This window comes from Anabrus simplex, chromosome 11, assembly GCF_040414725.1.
Source record: "Anabrus simplex isolate iqAnaSimp1 chromosome 11, ASM4041472v1, whole genome shotgun sequence".
NCBI lineage: Eukaryota > Metazoa > Arthropoda > Insecta > Orthoptera > Tettigoniidae > Anabrus > Anabrus simplex.
The window spans coordinates 20,870,403-20,897,653 of record NC_090275.1 but is presented as its reverse complement, the minus strand read 5'-3'; the positions used below and the strand labels follow the sequence as shown (position 1 = coordinate 20,897,653).

The 27,251-nt window shown below is 37.5% G+C and overlaps 1 protein-coding gene across 1 annotated transcript in view; it reads right to left on the bottom strand.

The window, feature by feature from the left end:
• Positions 1–27,251, bottom strand: part of LOC136883388 (nuclear RNA export factor 1) — a 118,351-nt gene that overhangs the window by 8,478 nt on the left and 82,622 nt on the right. The window contains exons 10-13 of the mRNA XM_067155660.2: positions 25,224–25,468; positions 24,754–24,922; positions 15,322–15,489; positions 14,506–14,663 (exon numbers count right to left, since the gene is read on the bottom strand). Coding sequence (XP_067011761.2) covers positions 14,506–14,663; positions 15,322–15,489; positions 24,754–24,922; positions 25,224–25,468 — 740 coding nt within the window. The remainder of the gene's footprint in view (positions 1–14,505; positions 14,664–15,321; positions 15,490–24,753; positions 24,923–25,223; positions 25,469–27,251) is intronic.

Below are 27,251 nucleotides of genomic sequence, written 5' to 3'. Positions count from 1 at the left end.
TTGAGGCGACATACTGCAATTAAGTAAGAATGGGATACACCTAGAGATATGGCAGAGTGCTTAATTGATTTCAGAGGTTAGTTTATATTTTGTCGCGTCTGGTCAAATTACCGAAAGGCTATTATGAAAATTTATAGCGAGAAAGGTATAATTTCTCTACTGGCGCTTGAAGTGTGTTTTCATCATACGTATAGTACGGTTAAGTTAGGATACGTGACGCTGTTTGAATAAGAAAACTGAAACGTTTGAAACAAAATGCGATCGATCATCTTCGGTACGGTGTAGTTTTCTCACTTTGTGCATTTGCGAGCTCTCTCGCTGACATTCAAAAGCGATGTTGGAGTTGATTAGTAAAACCCATCGGCTGCTGTTCTCTAAAGAAAAATCGAAATGAAAGAGGATAACACGTTTTCTTAATAAATGCGTAAATAACGTGGCCGATAGCAGTTGTTAGTCGTTAAAAATAAAGACTGAAGTAAACAATATCTTAATTTTAATGTTATATACGGAAATTAAGTAAGAACGTATTACACCTCAAGATATGGCAGAGTACATCACTGATTTCACAGGATAATTCATATCTTCTTGCGTCTAGTTACAGTTATTTACATGCGTTTCAAATATGTTTTCATGATAGGCTACATATACGGTTAGGTTAGGTGCCCCTGTTTGAAGAAGAAAGCTGAGGTGTTTGCCACAGAAATCCCTGGAGTGATGCCGTATTTCTCCGAATCCAAGACTTTTTTTTCCTCAGAATCTCATGTGAAAACTCACGGGTTGTTGCATTCGCGGCTTAACATGGATCCCACTGGCAACTACCGCGGTAACCACGCTGCTTCTTTTCACACGCGCACAGAACTCGTTGACAATAAACGACCGCCTCTTCACTACACATCGCTGGCCGCGACAACCGGTTGTACAGTGCCTGTGTGTTTCTCAAATCTGCAGAATGGTATCAAAACATGCAACCCTTCGAATTCTTAGAAAAGCCATGGTTACTCAGTGGCAGAGTCATAACGCGTCTATTGTACTTCACGCTTAGTAAAATTAATTTTTAAAGACAGCAGGAATATTTTCATGATGGATAGTCGTATTGTAAAGATACGTGGAAAAGGTATTGCCGGCAAATTTTCAACGGGTTCTAGTCTATATTATGATGCTAATTTTAAGTTAATGTTTATTAAACACTTGGAAATGTAGAATAATTGTGCAGCCGCAAGAAAATACGGCATAGGCCTAACTAAAGTCAATATTTGGCGTTAGCATGAAGACAAAGAGCTAAAAAAAATGCGTACTGTACAAAAAATGCATTCAGTGGTCTGCAACAAGGACGCTTTAAAGAAGTCGAAGATGAAATTGTGAGGTATGTGCACGAAAAACGCAAGGGCGGAATGCCCATACCGTGACGCAATAAACTTGTTCGGGGTATGATGCGCAAAGGTATCACCCAAATATCACTATAAAATTTGTCACAAATGGAACATAATAATTGCTTTTACACATATCAAGTGAAAAATCCCTGGCAAATTAAGAAATACCGTCGTTATTTGAGAAATTTGAAAACATACTTAAGGCTTGTAGACAGGACTGGTCTATGTCGTACTACGCTGCTGGTGCCGTCTTTTGTTATTTTCTTCAGGTCCAGGGCTAGCACCGTGAAATGGGAGGGCTATGTCTGTGGATTCTCATTATCTTTGTCCATTCGCTGCTGGTGCCGTCTTTTGTTACTTTCTTCAGGTCCAGGGCTAGCACCATGGAATGGGAGTGCTATGTCTGTAGATTCTCATTATCTTTGGCCAGTACAAACAGCAAAATGGAGGTCAAAAGAAAAATAGCATGATCACTGGACCAATAAATATTTTTATTTCTGTTCGAAAGAAAGTAGCTCGATCCCTGGACCAATAAATCACTAGTCCACTGAATTTTTCTTATGTACATTGGCCATACCATTTTGTCGCCTATTAAATATAGCATATCGCGATACAATTCATGAAATGATGTCATTGACAAGTGAAGAATGAAACGAAAGCAAAGAACTTCAGTGAACACAGATATCACACACGGAATTGTTCAAAGTGTAAGACAAAAGACATACGTGTGTCACTACGAGCGCAACACCAAATGTACTTGCAAAGTTGGTAAGTACGTATTAATATTTTCCAAAAAACATATTTCTTAATTTGCCAGGGATTTTTCACTTGATATGTGTAAAAGTAATTATTATGTTCCATTTGTGACAAATTTTATAGTGATATTTAGGTGATACCAATGCGCACTATACCCCTTGTTCGTTGACTTTCAACGTTCGTGATTAGGCCTATACATCGTTAGCCGCTGAATTTGGCCGAACCCGACAAGCGAGACGTGCGTGTAGCGGAAGCCGGTTATACCTGATGATGCGTAAAAGTAACAGTTTTATAGACAGCAAGAATAATTTCCTGATGGATCGTGGTATTACAGAGGTGCATGTAATAGATATCGCCGGAAAATTATTTTTTTTGCTAGTTGTTTTACGTCGCACCGACGCAGATAGGTCTTATGGCGACGATGGGACAGGAAAGGGCTAGGAGTGGGAAGGAAGCGGCCGAGGCCTTAATTAAGGTACAGTCCCAGCATTTGCCTGGTGTGAAAATGGGAAACCACGGAAAACCATTTTCAGGGTTGCCGACAGTGGGGTTCGAACCTACTATCTCCCGAATACTGAATACTGGCCGCACTTAAGCGACTGCAGCTATAGAAAATTTTCAACGAGTTCTCTTCGGTATTATGATGCCAATATTAAGTTAATGGTCCTTAAACCAGCGGAAATGAAGAACAAATGTGCTGCCACAAAAAAAGAAATACGGCATGACGAAAGTCAATGTTCTGCGTCTAAAAATAGTCTAAAAATGCGTAGGCCTACTGTACAACAAGGCATTCATATGATTTTACAAACTTCTTTCTGAGCCTGATTTAAATTTTAAGGAAAAAAGTGGGGTTCATCTTGGATTCGGAGAAATAGAGTACTATATTTTTTTCAGATGAAATTAAACATACACTTTCATGTAGTATCGGATTACGAAAAATAACCAACAAGTAAGCCGTAGTGTGGATATCATCTGCGGAAATGCAAGTTTTGAACAAACTGATTGCCGTTTCATACCGATTTCAAAGTGCATGAAGGGTTTTCCGACTTTTAGACAAAAATAGGATATAACGACAATCCGTTATAGAGAGTAAATTTTTCGCTGTTATGAATTCTCGCTATAACGGACTTCTACTATATTTTCTAACTGTTGGGTTTGATTCAGTGTCTCTAACCATACAATTTAGGGTCTCTAATTGCCGATACAACTCTTACAGTTACTGTTAATTTGGCACGTTGGTGCTATAGTCATGGTTTATTTCATGTTTTGCGAGAATTACGTATTGCCACTATCGTATTAAAATCACTTGTGTTACATTTGTGCGTGTAATTAAAGCATATTTTCTTTTTCTATGGGATTGTGATCTATTTGGGTAATACCATGAAGTAGAATTGTGGCATGTTGGAATATTGCATTTAATAACATAGTTGGGTGTGAAATGAACACAGCATTTTATTAATTATGGTCTTATTTCGTTCAATACTTACGTAAAGAATTCGATTAGGATATCTAAGCAGCCAGAAAAATTTGCAAGAACTCCTCCGAAAAGGAAAACAACATTACCTCATCTATAAAGATCAGTTCAGTTCAAATGGAAGGAAATTTCATTATCAACCCAACTTAAACTAACCTTGTCTTGTTATGACTTCGGTACTGTTTGCAGACTTAGCCTTCGTGTATTCTTATTGAGTTACAGCATATGTACATATATATGCTTGCGTGTATTATTACAGCGTGGTTTTCTCTTCAGTCCGACAAATAATAGCAAATTTATTTTAGTAATGCCTATATCAAAATAAAGGCAGAAATGTATAATTAAAACGAGTGGAGGTAAGAGAGAGAGAGAGAGTGTATTTCCTTAATTCCTCATTAAGCTTGAAAACAGACTTAAATATGAATATCTTCACTGATCATTTATTTATTTCTTTACTTGGGTAAGGGAACCTCCATTATTGATACACTGAGGTTAGTTTGTTGATGGTTATGTCTCATGATTTCAATATGTAAGTAGTCAAATTGGCTGGCAGCAGTGATGAGCCATTAAAACAAGAGAATAGAGCGGTGATATTTGCCTTTTAGTGTATAACATGTGACGAGTACTATACATCGTAAGTTCGCTATGGAATGTGGTCATAAATCTTGTTTGAACGTGTTAGAGACAGCTCCTTTTTGAACTTTACAGAGAGATAATTGCAGTATACAGGTTTACAGGATTGTTAGGTACATAAAAAACAGTATCATGTACATACATGTTTATTGACAATGTACTGAAAACACAACGAAAATCAAACTACACCATTACTGAGCTGCTCAAACAATGTCGCAATCCCGCCTATCCTACTGAATGGTAACATTATTCCCTACAGTAAAACAGTTTAAAATCTCAGCGTAATTATGAATGAAACACCTGATCACACTAAAGAAATTCTTAAAAAGATTGTTGGAGTGCTTCACCCTCTTAAATGGCAGAGGCAAGTATTTCCATCTGAGCTAAAGGCCAAAGTAATACAGACACTGGTTCTCCCTATTCTTGATTATTGTGAAGTCATTTTAGTTGATATGATGAGAAGAAACACCTAAACTTTAACGAGCACTGAATTACTACCTACGATTTATTTACAATATCGGGTACGATGTTCATATCACCCCATACTATCAGGCTCTCTCATGGCTGAAGCCTGATAAACGTCGGCAGCTACACATTTTAACGATGGTGGTTAGAGTGATAGCTGAAGGTCAGCCACTGTACATTTCTTCTAAAATCACCTTTTTATCATTATTTCACAACTTAAATACACGTTCCAGATCCCTTCTTTCTATTCCAGTGCATCACACAAATAAAATTAATAGACCACTTGTGGTGACTGGGGCCAGATTATGGAATTCCCTGCCAGCTCAGGTCAGAGAAACTAGCTCCTTAACAAGATTTAAGGTCACCTACCGAGACTACGTGGTTAAGTGAACGAGAGGGCCTCGAGCCCTAACTTTGCCACTGTAAAAAAGGCATTAATAAATAAAATCAAATAAAATAAAATAAATAAATAAATAAATAAATAAATAAATAAATAAATAAATAAATAAATAAATAATGTTCGGTACACTTTATTCACCTTCACGCTCTCCATCCTCTCTAGGCCACTGGCAGTTTTGTGATCTTTAGATATGTACTGTAGAAACTTTGGAATATCTTCTATTTTATTTATGTTTTGAAATATCTTTGTTTTCATTTTTATGACTTTGAAGTTCTGCTTCTTGGACGACGAGCTTATCAAGTCCTGGACAGAGCCCCTTCCTCAACTCGATGCCAGTTCTGCGGGGATTTCTAAAGCACGTCTGTCGATGCGACATGACCCAGTCACACCAAATTATATGTGAGCACTCGAGGAACCCAAATCACCTTTATGTGCAAAATTGACACAAAGTGGACATGACCCCTTTTCCAACTCACCAATTAAGGGGCAGATTTCTATGACCTAAAAATGAGGAAATATGCATGCATTTAGACCAGAAAAACCTATAATAAAATATCAATAAAATTATAATTGTATGCGTATATTTCAAATGTTTACCTCATACTTTGTGAGGGTCGTTAAACAAATACCGAAGGGACTGACTAAGAAACCGCAAGCTGACCCCTCAAAAATCAATGTCTATTTTCTGTCTTTTGTTTCCGTTGACAATGGTCCTGTTGGAAAGGCCTTCAGTTAGTCTTTTAATAGTATCGCAGTGTGCACTGTATGAAACTGAAAGAAGAGGAGTCACTGGAGAGAAAAAGAGACACTAAAATAGTAAAGGTATAACAGTTGGAAACCTTTTCTCTGACAGTATCTGTCTCTCCAAAGCAGTGATACAAGGGCAGGGCTCTTATGTCGTGAAACAAAGATAACTTATCTCAAATCAGGAATACAAAACTAAAAAATAGGTTCAGTTCAATTTTTGTGTGTCTGGGAAAATGGCTTAACAGAATTTCCTGAAACTCAGTATTCAGGTTTGGGAATAGCTGAGGTGTGAATTAAGCTATATTTTATTGATTAGTATACAGTGACGTAGCAATATTAAAGGGTGCAAAATATCAAAAATTCAATTTCCTCTATTAACTGTATTGAAAATATGAATATCATAAAAGTTGTGTCAAACGTGATTTCTGATCTATTATGTTTCATGGATTTCTGCAGTGAGGAATAATAAACCAAGATATTCGCGATTCATATGGTTTTAATAATTTAATGTTATTTGCTTTACGTCCCAGTAACTACTTTCACTGTTTTCGAAGGTGCCGGAATTTAGTCCCACAGGAGTTCTTTTATGTGCCCGTGAATCTGCAGACACGTGCCTGACATATTGGAGCACCTTCAAATACCACCGGACTGAGCTAGGATCGAACCTGCTACGTTCGGGTCAGAAGGCTAGCGCCTTAACCGCCTGAGGCACTCAACCTGGCAATTTATATGGTTTTCACAAATAATTAAGTATCTCTGAAAATATCACTTCTATCTCAAAATTGTACAATACAATAATTATTAAAAATATAATTTCGAATCTTATATATTGGAATATTTTTACCATATGGTTGCAGGTTTGTGCTACCCCCATTAAATTTTTATGTTTATTTTAGGTAAAGTTTCATAATTTGGATTACTCAACTACTGTATTTTCATTCAACAAGACAAACCTTTCAAGAGCTTGAAAGAGCAAATATTGACTACACGATAATTTACAAGCCGGTACTCTTAGATGTTCACTGCAGGAGCCACAAAGTTTGCAGCGGGAAGTCAACCTGAGGTAGGATGAAAACTAGGCTTCTCGAGGGGTGCGCGGGGCTGCGAGAAGTGTGCTTTTGGGCTGCTAGAGGGGTGCGCAGGGAGAGGAAAAGATAGGCGTGGCTTCTTATGCATTGCTTAAATGGAGGTTTATCAACCTGGCTCCTCCTACCACGGCCGACTGGATCCCTCGCTGCGCTAAGGAGCTAGCTAGAGCAAAGCATCAAATCGGCCGTGCTCCTACGTAACCAACTACTAGCAAAGTCGCTAGAGACCGTTGCTGCTCAATGTGAGATTCTGTTATAGAACAGGAGTGTCATCTAGCGACACCGGATGGAAGTTCATCTGCGGGATCACGGCTGGTTGGATTCCTCGCTGTGCTCCGTAAGGAGCTAGCTAGAGCTATTCATCCTGGCTAGAGTGACGCATCAAGTCGGCCGTGGCTGGATATATAACTAATGGCTCTAAATTTGAAAATAAACACCGCCATTTCTTTCAGTATAGTCGTAAGCTTTGTTATGTGAGTACAAGCTAAGTAGCTTATTGATTTCATTGTGTAAACATTAGTGTCAGCATGTGTGTTTTTATTATTGTGCATTTTTATCAGTTAGTGGTGTTTTGCCAGATCATGAATTCAGTGCAGTCTTTAATGTCTAGGCCGTTTCTGCAACGGACTGCCGAGGAAAAATCCGAGGTGAAATGAATGGGTAGGCCCACGCGACATTTAATTTCGAAACCAGATACATTACAAAAGGATATTTTTTCAATACCGGAATTAGGATACCTCAAAGGGTTTCGTTTCAATATGGTAAAAGAGTTTTTAAATGAAAAAATGTTGATGCATTGTAGTAATATTCCTGAAAATAAAAATGTAAAATGTTTGTTTTATTTTTAATATTAAAAAGTATTGTTGATGTATCTAGATTTGAAAAATAGCCTGTAATCATATTATATCATTGGTAAAAATTGTGCACCATTGAACTTTCAAACCACCAGCCGCCTCTGCATATGAGACATAATAAGGGAGATATTAACGAATTTAGATTTTTATTACCAAATCCATCAATAGCGAGTACGTCTAATGTGGAAATATTGTTCACTAATTGGCAATGGAAGTGGGGTTTGTTGCAATTATTTACACAAGGTGTAAAACCGTGTGGTCATTAGCCCCACCTCAAGAATGTGAATGAACAATCAATCACTTGAAGAATTAGGGGAGAAGGGAATCATAAAAAGTGAGGGGTGTATATGAGAAGCCCTAATATTGCTGAGCTGGAATAAAATAAAATAAAATACGGTAGAAGTCCGCTATAGCGAGTGTGGCATATAACGAGAACCCCGTTATAACGATAACTTTTGTCCGTCCCTTCAGAATCCCTATACTAAACTGTGTATTATCCTTCGGTTACAGCAAGAGCCCTATCACTGACGCATCCGTTATTACGAGCGATTATGCACGCTCGATTTTTTCCGTTGACGATATTCATGCACTCAGTCATTATACTGCATGCGATCGATCATCTTCGGTACCGCATCGTTTTCTCGCTATGACCACCAGCGAGCTCTCTCGTCGACATTCAAAAGCAATGTCAGAGTCTATTAGTAATACCTGTCGACTGCTCTTCGCCAAGGAAAATGAAAGGAGAGAACATGTTTTTGTAATAAATACGTAAATAACATGTCCGATAACCGTTGTTAACTCGTTAAAGATAAACGCTGAATAACCAATCGCTTAATTTTAATGCTGAATACCGCAATTACGTAAGAGTGACATAGGCCTACACCTCAAGATATGGCAGAGTGCGTCATTGATTACGAAGCTAGTTTATATTTTCTCAAGTCCGTTAAATTACGGAAAGGCTATTATCATGTAAATTTATACCGAGAAGGTTATTAATTTTTTTTTTTTGCTAGGGGCTTTACGTCGCACCGACACAGATTTACAAATTCTCTACTGGTGCTTGAAGTATGTTTTCATCATACATATAGTATAGTTAAGTTAGGATAGGACACTATTTGAATAACAAAACTGAAACGTTTGCCATAAAGTGCGATCGATCATCTTCGGTACGGTATAGTTTTCGCGCTATGTGCATTTGCAAGCTCTCTCGTCAACATTCGAAGGCAATATTGGAGTTGATCAGTAATACCCGTTGACTGCTGTTCTCTAAAGAAAATTCGAAATGAAAGAGGATAACACGTTTTCATAATAAATGTGTAAATAACGTACCCAATAACAGTTGTTAACTCGTTAAAAATAAAGGCTGAAGTAAACGATCTCTTAATTTTATCGGTATACCGTATACCATATACATCATCAAAATACATATACGGCACACAAGCCATTCCATTGCTACACATTATACTTTAATATCACCTATAGTATAACATTAAAATTTGTGATTTAATTCATGGAATTCTCTGAATCTGACGTAACAGTTTTAGGAGATGAGATACAATGAATGCTCGTACAAGATGCTGAAAGGAGAAAGACAAAGAGTACACAGATAACAGTCAGAAAATCCTCCACCCCTATGAAATCAGATTTTATGTTGTAAAATGTATCCGAGTAGAGAGCTCACAGTAAATCCTACCTTCTACTTGAAATTCTGCATTCTACAAGTATTTGGAAGAAAATATAGGCATTTAAAAACATTCTGAAAAATTATTTTACTTAAACTCAGTGCATCCTGGTAATTATAAAAAAAAAATTTAAAATCGAACGTGTTGAAACTTTTGTGATAAAAATGCTACATGCTTATTTCACGTGTCAAGATCGCCATCGAGCGCTACTCGTTTACGAGAATGCGTTTTTCTCCTGCAATTCTTCTTAAAGTCTGTCGGCTCTATGGAGATGTTGTTGATTACAAGTAACTAATCTCATTTTGTTCCGTACTGAAGATACAATAAGTAAATTCTTTATTGAATAAAATTACTGTGTCCACCTATTCAATACAATTATATTTTGTAGTGATTAAATTCTACATGAAATATAAACACTAGTTAGGGACATGTTTCGCCCTAGTTTTGGGCATCTTCAGCCTCATACTAATCTTAAGGTCAAGTCTTAAATCTATTGACATTGGAACTTAATACTAAACCTAAATTAATATCAAATACTAAATACAATGGTCTTATGCTTATTACATATTTACATAGCTTACAATATGTACATCAACTAAATGCCAGAATTTGTGAACAAGGAAGCAATAAAATAATTATTTTACAATGACTAGAAGACGTTTGAGACGTCTGGATGAAAGTTTATGCAAATGTGTACGTATTGGCTAGAGATTGATCACAGCGTGAATTGGGGCTTCTCAAACTTTATGGATGAACATTAGGTTGAAGGTTTTTTCAAAGGTGGTTATGGTTATTATCATAAGTATATTGTTGCAAAACCGGAACCGTGGTTAAATTCAATCGTGTTGGATTTGAATATTCCTTTAGAAAGAAGCATGGTTGGTGGGTAATGTTTAATAGGCTAAAGCATGGATGTTGGAAACATATTGTTGGTATTGTTAACTGGAGCTCATCTGATTAAATTTGAATTTTGTGCCAATCTTGTCGATTAACGTTCCCATTGGTGCATTGTTCAACCTTGGGAGGAATTATGAGATCTCCGTAACTGAATAAGAGAAAAAAGGAATTTAGAATGTGAATGTAGAGCCCAACTAATCATAATTGTAAAGTGTAAGTGTTTGCTGCAGGAAAATGGACGAACTTACTTTTCTTGTCGATGTTAGCTGGAATCGCCTGTTCCCGCTGCGTCTGAACGACTAACCTTACTACTCCTAGTGAAGTATTTATGCGGTAACGGAGGGTGGAGCGTAGAGGGGGAGGGGGAGCGAGTTTCAATTTGTGCGTCTGTGTTGTTGCTTGAGAGGCGTTACTCGAATTGGATTGGACGGGCCCAGCATTAGGCATGGCAATTGGAGCGCATGCGTGCTGTGATTTAAACAAACTGGGAACTTTATTTTGATATACGGCCTGGATTAACCTCGGAGGTCTGCGACGTGTCTGCTTGAACAGTGAGATACCTTCTGCAGTAGCTTTGCACCAATAAACACGGTTTTGTGCAGTTGTTGCCCAGGTGTTAGCATTTATATTGGTGACATTCATAGTCTTTTTAAGCTGGTCTTTGTAACGTATCACAGAAGCACCTTGAGGCCTTTTGCCATGATCAATCTCACCGTAGAGAAGTTTGAGAAGCTGCTATCGTTCATATGCTGGACGTGACCAACCCATCTAAGCCAATGAGTGGTGATGAGGATTCTATGCTGTTTATATGAGCCTTGTCAAGAACTGCCACACTGCTTGTGTAGTCATCCCATTTGATGTTCATGATGGATCTAAGTTTCTCCTGATGGATGCGTTCCAGTTTCTTTATGTAATGACGGTAAAGGGTCCAGGTTTTACATCCATATAGTAATGCTGTTATGAGTACAGCTTGGTACACCATTAGTTTCGTATATATTTTGAGATCCTTATTAAAAAAAACTTGGTGCGAGAGGCGGCCGTAAGCTGCCTGAGCAGAGTGTATTCTATTTTCTACATCCTTTTTCTGAGCTGCAGCGTGTAGTTAGAATACTACCAAGGTAGGTGAATTGGTCCACCTGTTGAAGAGGTGTTCCTGCTATGGTGACATTTAGTGCAAGGACGGTACCACCTTGTGCCGGCTGTGCAAGTACTTTAATCTTATGGGTGCTGATGGTCAGACCACATCGTTCATAAACATGTCAAGATATTCAAGAGGATACTGGAAGGAAGACTGAGGATGAAATTAGAAAAGAACAATATCGCTTTAGGAAAGACAGATAAACATTTGACCTCATCTCCACACCAAGGCAAGACTGAGAAAAGATGACAGTGTAGAAAGACAGCTGGTTTGGGAAGCACTGAAGAGAGAACAGGTAGACAGAGCAGAAGTGAAAATGACAGAAGTTTTGTACAGAAAATATGTTAGAAGGGTAAAGACCAAGACAGGAGGAACAAAATGGTTTGATGTAGAAATAACTTTGGTAGAGAAGCACACTGTACTCTATACTCTTCAACTGACATAAGGGTGAAATCCACAGGTGTTAAAAACAGAAACCCCTCCTGTTTACAGAATAGTTTGGAATGAGAATAAGCATACAGAAGTGTAAAACAGGAAGGAAGGTAAAATACATGAATAACCAGAGAAGTTGTTGTAGTTATATATATATATATATATATATATATATTTTTTTTTTTTGCTAGTTGCTTTACGTAGCACTGACACAGATAGGTCTTATGGCGACGATGGGACGGGAAAGGGCTAAGAGTGGGAAGGAAGCGGCCGTGGCCTTAATTAAGGTACAGCCCCAGCATTTGCCTGGTGTGAAAATGGGAAACCATGGAAAACCATTTTCAGGGCTGCCGACTGTGGGGTTTGAACCTACTATCTCCCGAATATTGGATACTGGCCGCACTTAAGCGACTTCAGCTATCGAGCTTGGTGTTATATTATTTTGCCTGCCCTTTTCAACAGTTTTATGAACATTATCAGTACATAATTGAGTCACTCACAATGTACTTTGTAACACTTCTTTCCATACAATACTCATTGTGTTTTGACCATTTGGGCAAATCTGGATCTTAACACTTTCAAATGATCTTGCTCGAGATAGTGCAACATACAATTGGCCGTGACTAAGTTAGATACCCACTTTTTCAAGATTTTGTCCCTGCGCATTATTAATGGTCATACCGAAGGCTAGTCGACTTGGTATCTTCCCGTCTGTATGTACGTTGACTGTTTTCTCCTAGCATCTTTTAAGTTATTAGGGATTTTCTGCCATCTGCTGAGTATAAATATTTAGAAGCTGGGGAAGGTTAGGGAATCAAAGAGTATCTAGCAGAGAATAGTATTCTTCCATGATTAGAGGAAGTGTATACTCTCTGGCATGACAGGTAGTAATCAAACATGGCTGCATGCAATCACATTACTAAGGATGAAAATCACAGATATTAGAATATTAAAGAAAGTGTTAATCCCTTAGCAACCTGCTAAGTTCAGAATGTACTGCGGGTTAGGGTAAGCCTTCTCCTGCAATTATTGGAGTAGTCATTTAGTGATTTGGTTTTAGGATTACTCAAAATTGACTGAAGTTACGAGACTTATTGTCTGACGATTCACCGGCGGGTAACTCTGGAGAGAATAAAAGGAGAATGAAGCAAATCGATCCAGTAGAACAGACAGACGGATTAGACAAAGCTGTTTTTAGTGAACTTTTTTTTAATATATAGATTACAAAAATCAGCCTTTAAATAAAATAAAATTGTCCTTTTCTCTGCATTTAGGATGATGCCTGACATTTCTTTGGTTTCACCAACTTAATGACGAAAGGAAAAACTGTTTGAGCAGAATGAATACGTAATCCCACCTCCAATGCAACATCGGACAAACACAACCTAGTTTTAATCTCATTCAGTTGTCTGCGAAATTTGACTTGAGCTTGCTCAAAATATACAGAAAAGGGTGTCATAAAATATTTCAATTCAGACGACATGTCTTCGATACTTCTAAACCATTCTCTAAATGTTAATGAGCTTGACAATTACTATCAGAGATAAAACTGGACAACTCACAGTCATACGGTTTTAAAGACGGGAATTCTTCAAAATCTTCTTCTGTAATTCTTTTTCGAAGTGGAAATTCCATTTTAAAAGGCACAAATTCTGTTCCACATAGCACCAATGAGCATATTTTTGCCTTGCAAAGAAACATTGACATCACTCAAAGGATTTATAATGTCATCTGTTTCAATAGCTTTAATTTCTTCCCTATTTCATGTTTTACTTTTCATTAACCCGTGCAACATTTTCTGATTTTCTTTACTATCTTCCTCAATTCTTTGGGTGAACAGTGCCACTAAACAACAACAACAACAACAACAACAACAACAACAACAACAACAACAACAACAACAACAACAACAACAACAACAACAACAACAACAACAACAACAACAACAACAACAACAACAACAACAACAACAACAACAACAACAACAACAACAACGACGACAACAACGACAACAACAACAACAACAACAATTGTAAGGCATCAGCTTCTATGGTGATCTGAAGCAGTGCCACCTAGGCGGCCTGCCTACCAATATTGATTTTCCGACTGTACTAATGATGAAAGTGGAATTCTACTGAAGGGATACTACGGCAAGTTAATTTGATTTTGATTGGTGACATCGAGTGCGCCACCAGGTATATTTAATATGTCGACAGCAAAGACATGGAGTGCCAGATTTTTGACCGCCCTTCAAATCTCGACTACCTTGGCCAGCATTGAACATGTGAACTTGGGAACATGACTCGGACACACTAACATGGATCCACCAAGGCAGCTCCCACAATCCCCATGATGGCCATCATCTATTCCCTTGGTACCCTGTCATATGCCTTCCTTCTGCAGAGAGTGAATTAAATAAATTATGAACACCATGCAAATCCCTCACAAAGACATACAGAGAAATTAAATAAGGTATTAGACATATTCCTGATGATGGAGTCGAAAGTTCTTATATTGTCAGGTACATGGACTGAACGTTAGCAACGTGGAATATGTAACTTGTACTTACTTTTTGGACCACAACAAATTCATATTTGACTGCTCTGCCAAAGCAAGTACCATCTGTTCCTTGACACTATTATCCACTGGTTGCGGAACGACAGGTGCTGGCGGAGAAGACACTGGAGTTGTAGTTGGTGTAGCAGCCACAGGACGTTTAAACGCCACCTAAACCGAAAAACAAAGTATGTTATGGTAAAAAGGAAGATTTGGTCTTAACGAGCTACAGTTATAGTACATTAATACTTGCATATTTCTTCCAGAATTTAGCAAAGAAAAACAGTGGTGCATGCATTGTTTGAAATCCAGTTGGAACCACATTGCCTCAAATGATGGGTCCATTATACCAAAGTGTCGTATGACCTTGGTCTGCGTAGCATGTTTTTTTTTTTTTTTTCCATCACCACTGATTTGCATTTAGGGCAGTCGCCCAGGTGGCAGATTCCTTACCTGTTTTTTACCTAGTCTATTCTTAAATAATTGCAAAGAATTTTGAAATTTAATGAACATCTCCTTTGGTAAATTATTCCAGTCCCTAACTCCACTTCCTATAAACGAATATTTGCTCCAATTTGTCCTCTTGAATTCAAACTTTATCTTCATACTGTGATCTTTCCTACTTTTAAAAACACCACCCAAACTTACTCGTTTACTAATGTCATTCCATGCCATGATACCATTAGGAGCAGGAACCAAGAATAGTAAAAGGAAAAAGTAGTCCAACACAACTGGAAACAATGCAAATACAGCAAATTCCACATTTGTAATTCATGTCTTCTGCAGAACTACCAAGTTTATTTTATATCCAACTAAATGATTCACTTACCTTCAGTTGCTCATCAGTCGGATTTGTGATTAAGAGCATATCATTGGTGATGCAGAAGCCTGTACCCCACGGTACAATCACAAAAACCCTGCTGAAAGAACGGACTGGGGTCTTTGGGACGTCTGTTTCCATGAACATACCGGTCAAGGATACGATCATGAGCTGTGGCTGTAAAAAATCAATCACAAATTATATTATAACCTGAAAAAAAAAAGTACAAAGATTCTATAAATGTGACTTTTTTATTCAGTGTACGGCTTTTAGTGCTGGAAGTGTCCGAGGAAATGTTCCGCTTGCCTGGCACAGGTCTTTCTATAGGACACCCGTAGGCGTCCTGAATGTCTGGATGTCCAATGATGAGTTAAGGAGCAGGTGAAACCTGGTGTCGGATAAGACCAAGGTGCCTGCTGAAAGCTTAATGTTCCATCCAATGGACGAATTACCATTTTTTTTTGCTAGTTGCTTTACGTCGCACCGACTCAGATAGGTCTTATGGCGACGATCGAATTACCATTGACAATATCAAATGCTCTATATGAATGCTGTGGGGAGGTTTGAACTTGAATCCCAGGCTTTGGCACATGATCTAGTGATTAGTCTTTTTAGTGCCAGGTGAAAATATAAAGGTGAAGTCTAAAAGTGCCAGGATGTTTTAACCCTAGAACTCCTAATGGGAGTCTCTCAGACTCACCTCTTTGCGCTGTTTACTCTTTCGTTTTCTTTGCAGGAACTTCTTCTTCTATTTATGCTCATGAATACCATGTTTTTGTAATATAATGGCTTCATTCATTATTTTATTAGCCATTCTTCATTATTAGGCGCTTTCTTTTCTCGTTGTTACACGGACACCCAGGCTGAGTCTAATGGACTTGCAAGTATTGTCTGGCTCATCTAGAATATATCAGCAGTATTCTGTTGGCTGTTCTGTTGTGACAATGTGCTAGTTTCTATTGTAACAGTACCCAAGTAATAACTGAATCTTGCAAGTAACCGCTCATACAAAATGAGTAAGACGACGCTGACAGAAACTGAAATCGGTGTGATGATTTGAGTGAAAGTGTTTTCAGTGAAGATGAATCAGATATATACCAGAAAGTGATGGAAATGGCAGTGAGGAGGAGGATCATGTCAGTGTAGTGAGTGAAATAAAAGATATGCATAAAGTCGTTGATACTGATCTTCTTGACACTGACAGTACACTTCAAACAGACAGTGTGTATGTGAGAAAAATGGCTTTGTTTGGAATGAGCACCCTCCAGAACAAAGCAAGGTAAGGAAGCATAACATCCTCAAATCTCAGACTAGAGTTGTCAAGCTGCCACCTTTGAAAACATTTGAATCTTCTATAAACACTTTTGAATATACTGTACTTAACATCAGATATACTTGAACATATTGTCCTTCACGCCAATTAAATAGGTTGAAATTGAATAAATTCTCTGTTTTGTAGAAGTAACTCTTAGTTATGCTACTGCATGAGCAGTAAAACTGAATTTTACCAATCTTAAAACAATATGAGTCCGAGAGACTCCTCTTGGGAGTCAATGTTCCTAAAATAGCTTAGGAGTTCTAGGGTTAATAGAATATGTAAACTTTCATAAAAAAGAACGTAACTCCTCTATTTTTTTAAGATATGAAAGTGAAACTTTATCAGGGAGTGCAAAACATAGTCATCTAAATTAAGGATAACTTTGACCATGATGAAATTCATTCCTCACGTTTTTAATTAATTAAAAGAACTTACTGAGGAAAATAAAAGTTGGAAAACATGATAATTCCTATTACCATACGCTTACAAATGGAGTAAAAGCAAACACTGGAGGGCACACATACATAAAACAAGTACCAAGAAATGAATTTTGTTTGTTCTAAAAACATCTGCTGGGGTGTGTCAAAATCTAAAATTCTAAAATCTAGCATATTGAAAAATGCACAGGCAATGGCGATCACACAAGGAGAAATAAATGACAGCGAAAATAAACAGCCATATAGCTGATGACTGGCGGGTAAAATGGTGACCTATTGGACTTGGTGGACTGTGATTCCAATCTTGGTGACGAATCAAGAGTCGATTTCGCCTCAGACAATGAATTACATTACTTCCACGCAATGTGATTGTACATAACCACGCAAATTATAGTGATAATGTTGATACTAATAGTGACTGGGAAGAAAGGAATGCTGACCGGGACAATCCTACACAGGCTCCACAACATTTGCTGGACTCATTAGTTCTTTAATTTCCACCTTTCTAACACTTTGACACTATGCTTTTACGAGTCAAGCGTAAACAAGTCAAGGAACTTTAAACATCACTCAAGATTATCGATAGAAAACAAGAGAATGTTATCAGAACATGGTAGCTTGGACTCTGTAATGTTTTTAAATATTTTATTAATAAGGTCCACCTTGTCAATATAAACTGTACAATGTTTCACATTACATTTATGTTCAGGGACTAGTTTCGACCTAACTATAGGTCATCAGACTTAAAGCAAATCACACAAATATACAGAAGAAAATAAACAATGTATAGACACAAAGGTCTTAAGCTGTATGCAGAACTTATAGAAATAAAGATAGGACTGGTTACATAAAATAAATTCTGTTGAAAGTTCAAGCAATTTAAGACACAGTGCAGTGTCAATGACAAAAATGATATGTACATACCATGTATGAATTAAGGTAAGGTTCAAGAGATGCGCTGCACTACGTTGAAAAGTTGCTATTTGATAAGAGATTCATAAAATGCTGGTGCGCTGCACTACATTAAAATGTTGCTTTCGGTAGAGATTCTTAAAATGCCGGTTAAAGATGATGCATAGAAGTTCAATTAAGGTTGGCTCCTTAAATATGCTCCTTTCTATTCAAAGTTCAACTGAGTCGAAGTTGAGCTGTCTTTTCAAGATATTCACATATTCTCTGTAATGGTCGTGCCAAGACTAGGCGCCATTTTCGGTCTAGAAACCTATCAAAGAATAAAGAAACCAAGCATCTCTCAGAACGACGCTGGCACTAAGAGGGTTAAGAATTGCATACCACCATCTTTACTCTATCGGCCAACATTCCGATGGTGAAACTCTTTTCAACAGACGGGACACCAATCGGCTAACCACGATGTCGGACTTTAACAACCATGTCCACCAAGCGGGCTAGCACAATTATGAAAGAAAGATATACACACGAATTTCCCCTTGACGTTTATTTCATTTATTTTTTTGCCACTGGCTTTACGTCGCACCGACACAGATATGTCTAATGGCGACGATGGGACAGGAAAGGGTTAGGACTGGGAAGGAAGCGGCCGTGGCCTAAATTAAGGTACAGCCCCAGCATTTGCCTGGTGTGAAAATGGGAAACGACGGAAAACCATCTTCAGGGCTGCCGACAGTGGGGTTCGAACCCACTATCTCCCGAATACTGGCCGCACTTAAGCGACTGCAGCTATCGAACTCAGTCGTTCATTTATTTAATTTTTTTTTTAACCTACCTCACAATTCACAATCTTTACTAGTACATACAGGCCACCATAAAAATAATGCTAATGAGGCTTCATAAAAATGTTACTGGTTTTACATTCCACTAACTTCTTTTACAGTTTGTAGAGACACTTAAGCGCCAGAATTTTGTTCCACAAGAGTTATGTTGTGTCAGTAAATGTACCCACAAGCTGAGGGTCAGTGCCATGATGTACAGTCATGTGCAATAAGTTTTAGCGCTTGAAACTAGTCTTGAAATTTTTGACGTTTTAATCCAGCCTCAGATAATCCTGTGAAAAATTAAACTAGATATTCATGAGAACAAGTTGAAACAGTCAAATTGTCTTAAATATTAAGTATGTTGTTGCATCAGAATACCCAACTATAAAATGAAATAGATTTTAAACATAACAATGTTTTAATTTAGGCCTTTTCTGTGACTGAAAAATTTAATACTGTTATGAGTCACAATTTTAATTCATTTGTATTCTATAACACATTTCTGAGCTTAAAGTCTCTCGTCTTGCAAGAGAAAAACAACATAGAAACCAATGCAAAATAGTAAGCACCAAAAACAAAATATGCATTATCACATCATACCATTCATTGGTTAAAGCATCCTACCAAATAGGCCTCAAGAAGCTAAATATTTTCATCAGCTTCTTATCCATAAACAATCTGGGTCAGAATCTATCACACTCAGTCAATACACCAGATAGATTCAAACAGACTTGTGAACATAAAATCATCTGTGAAAACTGTGAATGTTTTTACACTGGACAAACTGGAAGAGGATTTGACATCACATTTCAGGAACACCTGGTGGCACTTCAGTTACATAAGCATGAAAAATCACACCTACGTGACACAGGTCTTGAAGTATCAAATATACAAAATTCTCTCATCATTTTACACACACATTCAAAAGGGATAAAAGTGAACATCTTAGAAACTCTAAAATCTTACCAGCATCAATTAATTCATTGGCGCCAGCTTGCAGAACCGTTCCGTACACCATCGTGTTGGACCGAAAGCTGACTTTTACGGAACTGTTCCGCACTAACTTATAAACGCTAATAGTTTAAGCTATTGGCAAAAGATGGGGCTTGCGGCACATACAGATTATTCCTTGAAGTTCAGAGAATCTTCTAAATAAAATGCACCCCACAAAATTCACAGAATGCTGTATAAAAAGACAAAATGCGATCTGCCTGCGCTTGTAGTAAACATGATGATGATGCTTGTAGTTTAAAGGGGCCTAACATCTAAGGTTTTCGGCCCCTTGTAGTAAACAAACATGGCTGGTGGTGAAGATTTCATGAAGTGGCTAGAAAGTGATGACGATTATTACTTTTCATCAGGGACGAGTATGGGGCCATTTTTCACTTCCTATTACTCCAATGGAAAGGAAAAAGCCTCCTTCCAGGTTCTGCAAAGTTTGCAAGGCTTATAAATTCAGGTCAGAAGTTAGGTGGCTATGTAAAAATGTAGTGTGACCCTTCATCTGGAGAGCTGTTTCAAAAAATATCACACAGTGATTCACTATTGAAGAATGAAAATTTAGACATCAATCTATGATGAAAGCAGCTTTCTAAAATTGTACTTTTAAAAATAATTCTCAATACACTGAGCAACTGCATAATTCTCAAAAAACAAAGAGTTTTCTGTCCTACAGGTGGAACAATTATTCAGGTTCCAATGAGCTAATAAATCCTTAACACATATTCAATGATAAAAATGAAAATTTAAAAAGAACTGTATATTTTTGAGACAAAAGCACATCTACAGTTAACCCAATAAAGATGTAATAAATTCATAGTGCATATATCCCCCACTATTAAATGAAACAGTATAACATTCTTCGATAACAATTGTGAATCAAAGAGAGCAATAATTGGATATCACCATTTCACCACCTGAATATAGAGTTGTGGAATACAAATTCATAAAAATTGTGGCTGGTGAGAGTGTTCATTATTTCATAACAAAATACATTTTCTTAAAATTTGTTAAATTCTGACAATGTTTAACTTAGTACCACAAATACTCAATTTTGAAGCTAGAGACTTCTGGTCTACACGAAAACGATTGTAATACAGTGAAACCTCATTAAGACATTTCTGCAGGGGACAAGGAAAAAGAACGTGTCAAGCGAGAAAACGTACTAATGAATATACGAATAGAAAGTATCCAACAGGATATGGAAACATTAGATACAGCAGGGCAATTTTTGCATACAAATTTGTATTTTTTTTTTCTATTCCACCTTTTCAAGCATCCATGCTTGAAACCAAGAGAAACATGTCCCTTTTAATTTAGTATTGTAGCAATGTGAACTTCTAACAACACAAAATCAATTGTATTGAAAAGGTGGAATAGAAAAATAATTTGTATGCAAATTATAGCAAATTTAAATACGGGTCTAAACATGAGATTAGTTACATGTAATCAGGGCATTCTGCGTCGTGTATCCGCGGGTACGGTGAAAACTATTTACATTGTTTGATTTCTTCGATATTTATGTTTTAATTTTGCTTTAGGCTGATGATGACCTATTATTAGGTCGAAACTAGTCTCTAATCATTTATGTAATTTAAGCTCTGTATATTTTGTATTGAAAAGGTGGACCTTAATAATATATTACTTTAACTCTATTATAGGCCTACCTACCATTTCTAAAGATGAAAGTATTAGAAAGTGTGAAAAAAAACAAGAGAACATACCTGAAAACCGGGGGCCAACAAAAATATTGAAATGTTATTGCAAATCACATTCTTTTTAAAACAAATGTAAGCAGAAACCTTTTATTTCGGAGCAGTGGATTTTTTGGTCACACTCTTAGGCGATGAATTGGAGGTTACATTTGACCCTGTGCAACTGCGAGAAATGACTTTGGCTGCCATTTTGAATCGAACAAAACTTTGACAAACTTGAGTGACTGAGTCGAAACTCGAAGGTGAAAGTTTCAACATTTGCGACCTCAGCGCACTTATACTAGTCCACTTTCTGTCAGATTTTAATTTTGTCTTCAATATTAAGGAATTTTACAACATTTTACATACAGTGGAACCTCGATTATCCGTTCCCGGAAAATACGTTTTCCCGGAATATGCGTTCAAATTACGTGGTCCCGCGAGCATAGTAATTAAATCACGTTGTAAAAGTCCCGCATTATCCGTTCCTCGAAGAAACGATTTCCCCGATCAACCGTCCAGAAATTCCAGTCCCATCAACGCTAAATCCTCGATCAATTGTTTTTTAATAAACTGTATCTCGCAAAAGGACGGCTATGGCATATTTATGGATCTTGGCGTCACTGCGATAATTAAAGCAAGTACTGTACCGGTACTGGAAAAGGGATCGGCTGTGAACTTGCATAAGGGACCATCTTAGCATCGCATTCGGGTGGTATTGTTTACAGAATCTCGGAAAATCATAAAGCAGAGAGTGGCGACAACAATTGCAAGGAGACACGGCGCATTTCGACAGCTCTGCTTGAAGACGGAATGAGTTTCGTCAGATGTTCGCACTTATAAAACGTCCATATTACGTCCAGGGTTAAATGTTTATATTTTTACTTTTTTCGATCGTACTGCCGAAAAGGTTTTTGGCACTTTGCTCAGGGCACTGCAGAGTAACTGGGCTTTCAGGCAGGAATCGAAACTGCTTCTTAACACAAATTCAGTATTTTTGATATTATCGTACATGATTATGTTAGCGAGACCAAAACACATGTTGCACCTAAATGTAATTTTAAAAAAGAAAGCCATGGGAGGTCTTGGAATTGCCTATTACTGTTTAGGTCCTAATGCAAGACTAGAATTTTACGTTTTCGTGTTAAAATACAAAAAACCGCAGTCGTTTTATTTGCGCACGTTACATTTTAAATGGTTGGTATAATTTCAAACTCGTACTGACATGTGCAGCGAGCGCGCTTTCCAGATGACCTCAAGGTCACGAATAACCGTAATTTCTGAAGTTTTGATATTTCTTTTATCTTTCCAATTTGTTTGGATTTGTGACGCGCAGAATTGAATATAATGCATTCGAGAACTTTTAAGAATCGATACTTATATTCGAAACCATGTTTTCGAGTTCAACATAACCTTTAAAAGTCGACGTAGGCCTAATTTGCGCGGTACGAGATTTCCGGAAACTGACTACGAACAGTATACCGGAGACCAAATTACAATGAAAGATTAAGAAATGAACGGATTTCGCATTCATTTTGGGTGCTTTCGTATCTAATGTGCTTTATTTTATTAGATGAGAGAATTAAAAACTACTTGTGGTCGATTGTCGTTTGGCTTGGCGTTACCGGTGTTAGATTTTTCGAAGAGTTTGGCTAGCCTAATCAAAGTCGCTGAACTGAAAGAAGTTTTCACGGGAAACTGACGAAGATTCCCCTGTAAAACTGAATATAAAGTATCGAGATTTTGAACTCGCGTACCGGTAATTAATGCGGTTTCGTGGTCTAACATGCCCGCCTCTCATCCAGAGGCCCGGGTTCGATTGCGACCAGGTCAGGCAATTTTACCTCAATATAAGTCTGGTTCCAGGTCCACTCAGCCTACGTGATTACCTTTAATTGTGGAGCTATCTAATGGTGAGATGGCGATCCCGATCTACAGAGCTAGGAATATCGGCCGAGAGGATTCGTCGCACTGACCATGCCCACCTCGTAATCTGGAGTCCTTCGGGCTGAGCAGCGGTCGTTTGGCAGGCAAAGTCCCACTGGGGCTGTAGTTTGGTTTGGTTTAGGAGTTTTGTAAGATTATAATTATACATATTTCATTTTTGTGATGTTTAGCCAAACTGTTGATGGTTTTCATCCATTCCCGGATTTTCTGTTTTCCCGTATTGTACGTTTTATTTTCATGGTCCCTCGAAAAACGGAGAATCGAGGTTTCACTGTATCCATAACTAGGCTATCACAAGACAAATATGCACCACACTAGCCAATTTCACGCGATTATGTTCCTAATACAGATATAGACTATCGTAGCACGCAACAAATATTAACTACACTTCACTGTACCACTCAACACAAAATGCATTTCTAATTTCCCAATGGAATGCAAAATACAAGCACAAACAGGCTCACTCTGCTATTCAGCAATCTCGCTGCTAACAGGCAAACAAAACTGAAGATTCCTGAGGCTAATGGATTACTTTCTGAAAGTGGAACTTATCCTTTGAATTTCAGGAAGGCCTTTTCCCGTATTCACGCAACTGTGGCGACGGCTTTTACCAGAGTTGGAAATCATGTTTCTTTTGAAAGGGATGGCAAATACAGTAATATTTTCATGTCTAGGAAAATCGTACTACGCGGTAATAGTGAAAATTCATGACGCAATAAATGATGTATTTTTTGCTAGGCGGGAAAACATGTTAATGAGGAATGCACTAACGAGGTTTTGCTGTATTATGTAGTATCAAAATATTGAAGAAACAATAAGACATTTTCCAACTTAAGGTATCATTTTCTGGTAACCTGTCACATTAACCACAGGGTCAAATCATCATTGACATAAATGGAGCATGTGCAGAATAACAAGCCACCTCCTTAAAAAACAGAAATCTAAGAACTGAATTCTGCAGTAAAGTAAATTTTAAAGAGAAAAATATATTTAATGTACAAGGTATGTCGAAGAATCCAGAATATTAGAATTTTTGCAGATCACTGGACGATATTAAAATACGAGGAAAACAAGAATTAAATTCAATATTTTATAATATTATAAAAATTAAATCTACAAACTACAGTAATAAAAAATTTTAAACAGAAAATAAACATATTCCATCTACAGCTTCAACAGAAAATACTTGTAAATGGTCTTTCAAAATTATAACACTGAAAATATATTTCTTTTCCAGTAAAATAACAAACAAGAAGGCAAACAAATTTACTAAATTCAAGGTGGACTATGAAATGGCTGCACATTCAACTTACATTAAAGATGGGAAGGTCGACGGCGAAGGAGGCAAGATCATGTTTAGTCTTGGGGAACTGACTCAATGCAGACACAATGGTTAACTTCCCTTGATGTAACAACTTCAGTCTCCTCTGGGCATCTTTAATACGCATGATATTACGGCTGTCTGGCAAGTATGCATTTAACCTAGGCAAAACAAAGTGTTGCAATTAAAGATACATCACTGAAAATGGAAACAGAAAGTGGGGTGGAGTAATGCAACATATGGGATCTTTATAAACATGGTTCATATGTATATGAACTAAAAAATCAGCAAGTTACAAAACAATTCTTTATTGATCTGCCACTCCTTTTTGAGATGATTAAACAGATGACATAGGCTAAAATAACTCAAGCATGTTATAAGTAATGGGACAGATCAAACAAGTGACATATGTTTTTTTTACAGCTGGCTTTATGCTGCGCCAACACAGATAGGTACACAAACCTGGAAGAAGAGGAAGTGCTCTGTCCAGGAGGGTAGGTGGCTGCCATGGAGAAGACTGCATCATTATGGTAGGCATCGAGCAGTGGTTGTCTGTTATCAGCATCGTAGATTAGATAGTACTGTTCCAGGAACTGACGGACCACTAGCTGACCCTCCTGAGCACACATGAAACTACCCTTGGCACTGGGCAAACTGCGTTCATCAGGAACATCAAAACCAATGGGAGGTGGCAGGTCAGCTCCATCCTACAAACACACATATGCATCCTAACCTAAGCTACAGAACGATGTACCCTATACTATTCTAGTATTAACCAACACAAATATTAAACAAATGAAACTGATGGAAAGGTAATACCATACAGCAAAAATTAGTTACAATGTCAATTTAATCATAATTTCATCATTCCAGCAAGATTGGAGCAGTTATATACATGAAAGTTTCTTCCGGTTTGTCCTCTCTATCCACAGCTAACACTACTTCAGGATACTTGAGAAAAAGTCTGTTTAAGAATATATCTGCACACCAAATTTACTATTACAAACAAAACCCATTTTTGTTCAAAACTGCAATAGGAAATGAAAGGTTCAGTGATATTTCCATTGAATGCTTCCCTAACAAATAATATATTAACCATTTTTCTCTTGTTTCTCCCATTTCTTGCTTTTATCTGTCAGGAAAATTGAAAAAGTTCAATCTAAAATTGGTCAGAAGGCTACAGACATCATTAACAACTCAAAAATTTAGGCAGCTGAGTATCCTCTGATAACACATCAAACAAGAAATCATCAATCAAATACAAAACTGCTTCAAAATTCTATTACTCTATACATCACCTTTCCTGGGATGGATCTTTCCTCAAAAACATTTGGTGCCAAGAACCGAACTGCAATGGCCAAGCAAAACACAATTTCCAAACCAGGTACAAAGAACAACAGAAATGCAACTAGATACAATCAACATTCAGCCTTCAGAGAACAGGTTTATGACAACTTTAACCATTTCTTAGACAACAACACTGATCTTAAAAATAAACAGTGAACATCAATAAGGCAATAGAAATACACATTGCTAAAAAAGCCAACCAAACCAACCTCCACGATGAACTTCAAAAATCCCCTTACTTCACATTACTAATTCAAATTTTCTTAAAATTAAATTTCACACAATATTTTACCTTTAGTTCTTACTAATTGCACAGGAGGTAATTCTGATAAAAAGTACATCTGGAATTTGGGTTAGGTTAAACCTATCTGTACTAAATTCTTTGAATTTAGACAGTAACCCTCCATTCAAGACCATATTCTAGACTATTGATGATGTCCTTCTCGACTTATCCGTAGACAGCGACATCCTGGCATTATTATAATTTTCTTCAGTGTGCATGGGACTAGCCAATCCAATTAAGACTGGATATTCGTTTGCACTGTACACAGCGCAATATTGTCCACTGTAATTTTAGGAGTACATATACGACGACTTCAGCCTAGTCTTTTTTTGAGATGGAGCTTCACATCAAGATCTTGAAAACGCATCTGTTCATGCATTCAGACACCCACTTTGATCTCCTCACATCACTGTGGTCTTAGCTACACGTGTCTCTCCCAATTCCTGCTATGCTGTACGACATCAGGTGTTGCTTCAAAACATGTAACACAGGTACTGCCCACCAACCTTACGTTAATCACTCAGGAGTTTTAGGTAGTCTGACATCATTCATGAGCACCAAAATTTCACACCACCTTCAGGGACTCCATGTCATACATGTTGGATCTTCAGAGAAACTTGGAGCTGGGTGGACCTTGCCACTTCACTTGCAGAATTGTTCTTAGTTTAGGCTATCATTTGTTTTCTTGTTTGTTGTTTCAAGTCTAACAGCCAGGTCATTGGCCAAAACATTAAACATAAAAGTTATACAAAGCTCTCTAATTCATTAGCTACTACACTACAAGTCATTCCAAAATTGTTCTCATGCAATATTTTTTTATTGCACTTCAAGACAGAACCCCCCCTGCACTGGTTCCTGTT